Below are 9,463 nucleotides of genomic sequence, written 5' to 3'. Positions count from 1 at the left end.
AATACATTCTATATTCATAGAATTATTATAAACACAAATACATTCTATATTCATAGAATTATTATATACCTCTTAAACACTTACTGACTTGAGCGTCAGAGTGTCTTTTGCAGGTACCCACCCCCTTGTTCTCTCCTTGCTGACGTATAACTCATTCCGACGAGAAGCTTGAAGACATTCATCGACGGACGAGCTATACACCGGCCAAACTCAGCAAGAACAACGCCGAACTATGATGCGTTCTGCTGAGTTATGACTCATAATGCCGAGTTATGAGTTGATATTTGTAACGGTCGGATCAGTGCCTATTTGGGTTGGCACGTGGTTATTTAATTTTATTGGATAAGTCGGTTAGGAGAGCAAAACAAGTACTCCATGTACTCCTGATATAGGACGTGTTTATTTAGTTTTAAGCAGATTCCGATTTATAGGTTTCCTTGAGCCGAGTTATAGCCAACGAATCACTTAGAATATCACAAATGAACGTAAACTATTTTCAAAATTAGAAAAATGAAATATGGTCTAAGATATAAAATAATAATCTACCTAGATTATTGTTGTGGATTTTATAACCCACAAACTAATCGGCAAGTGCACCGGGTCGTACTAAGTAATACCTCAAGTGAGTGAGGGTCGATCCCACAAAGATTGATGGAGTAAGCAACAATGGTTGAGTGATTTACTTAGTTAAACAAACAGAAAATAGTGTTGAGAGTTCAAATGCATCAAACAGTAATTTAGAGAATCAGAAAAGCAAGCAGTAAACAAGTTGTGAAGTATATGTAGAGAAACAGTTAAAGTTTCAGAGATATCTATCTTCCGGATTGACTTTCTTACTAACTATTTTAATTATGCAAGAATCAATTTATGGCAAACTATATGTGATTAAACCCTAATTCCTTAGACCTTTTTAGTCTCCTCTAACCTTCATCAACCGCCAATTCCTTGGTCACTTAATTCCAATTAGAGAGTGAAGTTCAATGCTAGTTTATATGCCACAGAAACCCTAATTACCAAAATATAAGAGGATTATATATCACGTATCCCGTTAAGTCCAGATAATTAAAAATTTAGGAGAAATTATTTTCAAGTTGTTGTTCAAGTAAAGAGTTTTTCCAAGTTATACAATAACTCAATTAGAACAAGGGTCATACTTCCGTTTCACCCAAATTCATAAGATAAAGAACGAAAACAATTCTTGAAATAGAAATCAATACATGAATTAAAATATAAAAGTAATAGTATCAATTCATACAATAGACAGAGCTCCTAACCTTAACAGTGGAGGTTTAGCTGCTCATGGTTCAGAGAGAAAACTAGGATTTAGAAAAATTATAAATTGCGTAATGAAGTATGTAAAAGAGAAGATAAGAAGAGCCAAAATAGCTTATTCTTTTCTCTTTTATATCTAATCCTAATTAATGTAAAATATATTTTCTAAAAATAAATAATATATTTTCCTATTTGTAAATAAAATAAAATTTAATCGATCAGAAATAAATAATTCATCTCAAGCTGCTCCTCTGGGACGAATGGGGACCACCAAGTTCATTAAGGTTGGCGCCAAACTTGGAAATCCCAAGTTTGGCGCCACTTCAACCGTATGCAATACTACTTTTTCTTCATCTTGGCGCCAAACTTGGAAAATCCCAAGTTTGGCACCACCAAGGCAGTGTGTTTAGCGAGTTTGCAATGATTATGGCACCAAACTTGGAGAATCCCATGTTTGGAAGAAAAGTGTATACTATTATATATCGTTGGAAAACTCTGGAAGTTAGTTTTTCAATGCCATTAAAACCGCATCAATTTGACCTCTGTAGCTCAAGTTATGCTCGTTAGAGTGCAAAGAGGTCAAGATTGACAACATCATCCACTTTCTTCTTCTTTTTCTATAAAACTCCGTCAAATCCATCTGAATGCTACCTGAAATAAATAGAATTACATACAACTTAAAGTGGTATTTATAATGACTAAAAAATATTTAAATATTGATTAAATATAACAATTCAAATATAAATTTACTAAGAAAAGAAGAAAAATGTTCACGCATCAATTATAACTCGAAAGAACTATATTTCTTTTAAGATAAAAGAACGAGGGAGAGAATAAACAAATGAAGTTATGAAAAGAGCACCACTTCATTCTCTATGAACATTTTTCTACTCATTCAAGAATTTGATTCTATCTTATATAGGTATCGAGCATTAAAGATCCCTCAAACCTGTCTCCCCCTTTTTCTGTTTCTATCTCCATATTTTTCAAAAGGTGATGAAAATCAAATCACTTTTAGCTTATGTTAGCAATTTTTGCAAAGAATGGTAGCTTTGTGATATACTATGTTTGAGTTAAGAGATAGAGAAAGTTTTTGCAAACCACTTTAGCTTATTGAGTGCTTTAAAATAAAGAATTTTTTTAGGGAGTTAATAGAATATTTATACAATATGTATAATGGATTATTTATTTGGCATAATATGAATTAAAAAATAAATATACAGGATAAAATACTACTAATTTCTCAAACACAATATACTCATACTATCCAAAATAACTATCCGAATATTAGGGATAATAAACATTTGATATCCTACTAAATCAAATCTCCCTAAATCTCAATTATACATATTGTATAGATAGTCTATTGCGTCCTTATACTTCCTCTTAAATTTAGGGTTAGAAGCAAGATGTTTTTTTAAGTTAATGATTTTCCTCTTTGATCTTTTCGCAATTGGAAGTCAACCTGTCATGTTTCTAACTAAGCATTCTTATTTTTATGTAATTAGCTAGCTTCTGAGGTTATTTTCATTTAAGTTTTAACCTTTTTAAGTTCAAGAGGGACCTAATTTGCTTTTAATATTTAAGAAAAAATTATTAATTTATTGATACACTTGAGCAAACATTAAATGACACATTAATATAATTATTAAATTATATTTGATTTAAAATGATCAAAATACTTTCTCAAATATCATGAAATTAACATTTTCCCATTTCCATGCAGTTATTGTTTATTGTTTTTTCTCAAATACAGTGAAGGCTCTTATATAGTTATATAAACAAATGGGTAAATATGATTATACGAGTAATGTCTTTACTATTAGTAATATTACATAGGCATTCTATATTATAAAAATATTTAATAACAAAAAAAATTAATTAAAATCAGTTAAACTTTATTTTATTTAATATTTATTAATTATTATAATAATTAATAAATATTAAATAAAGTAAGTTTTAATTTTTTTTTTATCTTTCTGGTATTACAGTATCATCATATTATAATAGTGAGTGTTATATGATGAATCTAGATCCATAAAAATTTGTTGCACTACATTTTGAAAGTTTTGTCAAAGTAAATCAGTAAAAATTTATGTCTCATTAAAAAACCATTAATAACAAAATTCTATGCCAAATATCTAATTAAAAAAATACATTGCATCTAACGTTACGGATCTTAAAACTAAAGAAAATAATATAAGATAAATTAGAGAATATATTGGTTAAAAGATTTTCTTCTAACAAAGCTTTCAAGTATCCATAATGTATATAATTTATCTTTATATGCAGATGATACTAAACTAAAATTAGAGAATATATTGATATGAAAATGGAACTATTTTTTATTGCGAATTAATTTTTCATAAAATCGGATAAAAAAGAATTCTAGTAACAATTTTCTACTATTAAAAAATTAACAAACTAATAGATATGTGAATATTGTGACTTAATTTTCATCTTATTATAAATTCTCAACTTTTATACACTTCATTCACAAAATACACTTAGCCATATATCACTTACCTTGTTGCAAATACCTTTGATAAAAAATCAAACCTTAATTATAGAACCATCCGAAATTTTCTCCCCTGTCTAAAAAATGAAAAGCCAAATCTTTGTCCTACTTTCAACATTTATATTTTCTTTACCATGTTTTTGCACTCAAATAATTTTTAGTGATGTAAATACTAGCTTCAATGTTGTTGATTATGGTGCTTTAGGAAATGGTCAAACCGATGATTCACAAGTATATGTTTTTAATTTATATATTAATATATAAATAATATTATTTGAACCTTTTGCTTCTTTCTTTTTTTTTTTTTGTTTTAATTTTATTCTTTTTTTTATAATTCTAACTAATTGGCAATGTTTGAAGGCATTTTTAAAAGCATGGCAACAAGTGTGTGGAGCAACTCAAGGAACTCCAACACTCATTGTACCTCGAGGAAAAACTTTCATGTTGCAGCCAGTTATGTTCATGGGACCTTGTAAAGCCGCAATCGTCAACTTTAATGTAAGAGAAAAAGATAAATAAATTCTTAATTTTTTAATTCGAAAACAGAAAGAAGCCACATTTTTATTTTTATTTTTATTTTTAATATTTTTTATTTTTTAGATTTTGTGAAGAAAAAAATAAAAATAGTAAAAATAATAAAATTCTATTTTTTATTTTTATCTCGTGTTTTTTTTAACTAACTAAAAATATAAAAATATCTTCAATCTTTTAAAATACGAGACATTTAAATCTCTTCGTTCAAAATATATAAGGACAAATAAATTAGTCGCTCGAAAGGATTTAAATATCTCGCATTTTAGAAAGCGAGAGACGTTTTTATATTTTTAATTAGTCAAAAACTTACAGACCTATTTGTTATTTATTCTTAATGTAATTGTAAAAAAAATTCGTAAATCATTTCTCCTAAATATTTTAAAATTGGTTGATATAAATGTTATCATCTTTTCTAATGGCACATCTTAAAATTATTACTAATAGAAACTTTTAAATTTTTTATTTTAATAAATACACAACAAATACATTAGAAACTCAACTCTATAGTTTTCTAATAAAATTTTTTAATTAATAATTTTATGGCACATGGTAACTAAATCCCACAAATAATTATATATTGATGAATATACATGCAATGCAAGTTAATTTAAATATTTAGATATATGTTGTGATTATTTTGCTTAATATATAGTTGCAAGGGATTATTACTGCCCCAAACACACTTGAATCATGGAAATCGGGAAATAGTAACAAGGATTCATGGATCACATTCTCTAATATAAATGGCCTTGTCGTCAATGGAGGTGGACAAATTGATGGTCAAGGTGCTCCATGGTGGCAATGCAAAAATTGTGACAGACCAACTGTAAGCAATTAATTAGTTAAACATTATAAAATATTAAATTAGTTATATTATTATTTTATAATTATTCATGTAACTGTGATTAATTCAAATGAATTAAGGTTTAAGTACTCTGTTGATCCCTATAGTTTTACGAAATTTTTAATTAGGTCCTTATACTTTTTTTTTCTTTTAATTGAATCTTTGTACTAATTTTTTTTTAATTAGGTCCCTCTTAACTACCCTAACCCTACTCACGGGTTGAAAATTTTATTAAAACTCTACCCTATCCTACCTGCGGGTTGAGAATCTCTCAACCCTAACCTTACCCGCACCCTAAAATTCTAAACCCTACCCTACCCGCAGAAATATCAAATTTTTTTCAAAGTAAATATAAAATTCAATTATTTCGAATTTTATACGTATTAATAACATAAAAAATAAAAAAACTAATACTCTAAACTATTAAATTAACTAATTAATTTAATTGTTGTTCACTTATTATAAGTTATTACATAAGAGAGGTAGTGGGTTCAACTCTCACTTCCTTCATTATATAGAGAGATTTTTATAAAATATGTGTTATATATGAGGTGCGGATAGAATAGGGTAGGGTACAACCTAAACCCATACCCTATCCTACCCGCAGACATATTCGGACTCTACCCTACTCTACTCTACCCGCAACTTACCCTACCCAAACGGCTGATTAAAAATTTTGCAAAATTATATGAACCAACAGATGAATTAATTACGTATATATATGCAGGTTTTGAAGTTCAATGATTGCCAAAATCTAAAACTTAGTAGATTGGCACACATCAATAGTCCAAGAAATCATATAAGCATAAATTTATGTAACAACGCAACAATTTCCGATCTTCATATTGAAGCACCAAAAGAAAGCCCAAACACTGATGGAATTGATATTGCAAGTTCATCCAACCTTGTCATTACAACTTCTACGATACAAACTGGTAAAACAAAAATTTATATTTCTAAAACTTTCTAGTTTCTTCTTTACTAATTATAAGCTTTGATCAATTCAGGTTAATTTTATTATTTATTATAGGTGATGATTGTATTGCAATTAATAACGGTTCCTCCTACATCAATATAACTTCCATTCTTTGTGGACCTGGCCATGGCATTAGGTCAGTTATATATGTTTCTATAATTTTACTTTGAGGTATCTAATCAATGACAAAAACAAAGCTTATTTTGTAAATAAAAATACCATGCACATGTTAAGAATTAGTCCATCACTATATTAGTTACTTTATATTTGTGTATATATATATTTTTTTGTTTTATATATCTTTTAACATAGTTATCAAATTTAGCTCAACCCAATTGGTCGAAAATTCAGTCATCTAATCATCAATTTAAATTTGATCATTATTTTTTTTTTTTGGTGACTTAAATTTGATCATTATTTGAATCGGTTAAATAATTAACTCGATCAAATTTAATCAAATTTGATAAAATCTGATCAAACCTATTCAAAATCAATTTAAATTGACTCAATCAAATCCGGTTAATTAAACTAGAAAAATTATTATTTTCTATACATGATTTTTTTTATAAAATATATTACGTAAATAAAATTAAATTATATTTACAAATTTTGAAAAAATAATATTTTATTAACTATAATATACTATTATTATAAAAATAAAAAATAAAATAAAATTTTACATAATTATTTAATTATGCATAAATTAATTAGTTCAACTTGTGACTTACTAATTAAATTAATAATTCAGTGACTCAATAATCTGACCAGTTTAATTATGAATTTAGTTTTTTTAACTATGATTTTCAATATGTATATACGATAAGTTAATTTGATAATTAATTTTTATATACACATAATACCATTCTTTTTAAATACGTTTGTAACTTTCAGTATTGGAAGCCTGGGAAAAAATGGAGCATATGAAACGGTTGAAATGGTGCATGTGCAAAACTGCACTTTCAATGGATCTAGCAATGGGGCCAGAATCAAGACATGGAAGAAACATTACATTCGAGGATATTAATATTGTTGGAGGCAATAACCCTATTATTATCGACCAACAATACGATAATCCCTATTATACTACTGATGATGGAATTGGAACAGCAGTTAAAGTGAGTGACGTAACTTATCGCAATGTGATGGGAATCACAGCTTGGAAAGATGCAATCCAATTGAATTGTGATCCCATTGGGTGCAATGACATTGTATTAGACAATATTAACATAACCTCTACTTATTATGGCCAAGCAAACCAAGCACTTTCAACTTGCCAATATGCACAAGGGACTTGCACTTCTTGCAATCCACATGTTTCATGTCTTTCTGGGTTCCTTTGATTTATGTTTTTCCACTAATTATTATTATTAGGTTTAATTATTCTGTTGGTTTCTATAGTTTCGTAAAATTTTCAATTAGTTTTTTATACTTTTTTTTCTTTTAATTGGGTTCCTGCACCAATTTTTTTTTTCAATTAGGTCTCTCTTAATAGTAATTAGTTTAATTATATAGGGACCCAACTAAAAAAAAAGATATTAATGCAGGGACTCAAATAAAAGGAAAAAAAAGTATAGGAACTCAATTGAAAAAAAATTTGGTGTAAGGACTCAATTAAAAGGAAAAAAATGTATAAGGAGTTAATTGAAAATTTTGCGAAACTATAGGACTAACAGAATAATTAAACCTTATTATTATTATTATTGTTGTTGTTGCAAGGAATTAATTATGAGAAGCAACCATGAAATGTAAGAATGTGTATTTAGTGTTAGAAAGACACTTATTAAGGTTATTTATAAAAAAATTTGATGTTTTTGATATTTTTATTAGATTTTGTTATTATGTATTCTAAAAATATATTCATTACACAAAATAAAAAGTTATAACTTCATTAAATTGTATGCTTAATTTATATTTTATGTATGCCGTTGAATAATGGTATGGTATTGTACTCCACTTGTATTGGCGTTGAGTTTTGAGCTACACATAAAAAAATTAAGATAAATAAAAATATGCAAAAATATTTGTAAATATCAAAGTGCACTTCATAAATTATTTTTGATGGATAAAAATACATGTTAGAGATCTATAAATATTAACCCTTATTAGCATCATGAAATTTTTGTCTATAAAAAATAATTTTACTTTAAGTTTAATTATTCTGAGATTTTTATAATTTTATCGAATTTTTAATTAAATTCTTATACTTTTTTTTTTTTCAATTGGGTCTTATACATGGTTTTTTTTTCAATTTAATCCCTATTAACATTAAACGTAAAAAAATGTTAATAAATTGTGAAATTACTTATATACTTCTGAAAAGAAAAAATAGTATATAGGGACTCAATTGAAAAAAAAAGTATAGAGACCTAATTGAAAATTCAATGAAATTATAAATATTTAATAAAAGATATTTCTATAATATTGATAAAATGAAACAGAAATAGTAGTAATAAGTATATATAAAATTCAATTTTCATCATTCAAGTATTCATTATGATCATGTAACATTTTATATTTGTGTGGATTCATGAAATACAGTTTGTATCTTTTTCATATCATGGTACACCATAAAAAATCACAAGGCTATGTAATTTGTGTTATTGAAATTTGAAATCTTAAAACGAAAATCATAGAAAACATAATTTTAGTATAATACAGATGAAAATCAGTTCTTATGTTGCAGCCTCCCACTCTCTGAATCAGCATAGGAATTAACAATAACATTGATAATAGCCGATTTTTTAGCCGAAAAAGATTAGACTTGAGTTCATTAGATGTCCCAACAAGATAGCCGCCGAGAAAGATTAGACTTGAGTTCATTAGGTGTCCCAACAAAATAATCCTTTCTACCAAAAGCTTCAATCAAAGCATGGTAGCCTACTTTCAGAACAAAGAAAGTGGGAGTAGGATCATCTTTGTGAAGTCTATTCATCTCTTTGGGAGTTCTTCGGTCACCTCCATATACACCTCTATTGTTAAAAATAATCACTTCCACGGGTAATTGGTCTGGATTGAAAAACGAAAAAATGATTAATTATCACACAATTGTAAGAGCAATTTATTGCATAAAAATAAATATATGCAACCATATATGATCATATCAACATAATGAAAGAACTTGCATATGGCATATGATAATAAGAACTATTGATATAGTAATAACTAAAATTATTTAAAAAAATTGAATTCTATATAGTTATTCAAACAAGAGAACCAATTTGACTGATGAAAAATTCAAAAACAAGTATATTGAAGGCATGAATTTTTTCTATGCTCAGACTAGAACAAGCAATACATATTTTTTTAAGTATCAACAAAA

At 27.2% G+C, this 9,463-nt stretch overlaps 1 protein-coding gene across 1 annotated transcript; it reads left to right on the top strand.

Annotated features, from left to right (window-relative positions):
* Window positions 1–3,874: 3,874 nt before the first annotated feature.
* Window positions 3,875–7,484, top strand: LOC107482329 (probable polygalacturonase At3g15720). Its single transcript, XM_021141389.1, is given in 7 exon segments — window positions 3,875–4,021; window positions 4,151–4,288; window positions 4,977–5,150; window positions 5,896–6,103; window positions 6,199–6,280; window positions 7,036–7,140; window positions 7,142–7,484. Coding segments are annotated over 7 exon segments (1,197 nt in total).
* The last annotated feature ends 1,979 nt before the right edge of the window (window positions 7,485–9,463 follow it).

Source organism: Arachis duranensis, chromosome 4 (genome assembly GCF_000817695.3).
Source record: "Arachis duranensis cultivar V14167 chromosome 4, aradu.V14167.gnm2.J7QH, whole genome shotgun sequence".
NCBI lineage: Eukaryota > Viridiplantae > Streptophyta > Magnoliopsida > Fabales > Fabaceae > Arachis > Arachis duranensis.
Note: the sequence above shows the minus strand (reverse complement) of the source record. Positions and strands in the feature narration are given on the sequence as shown.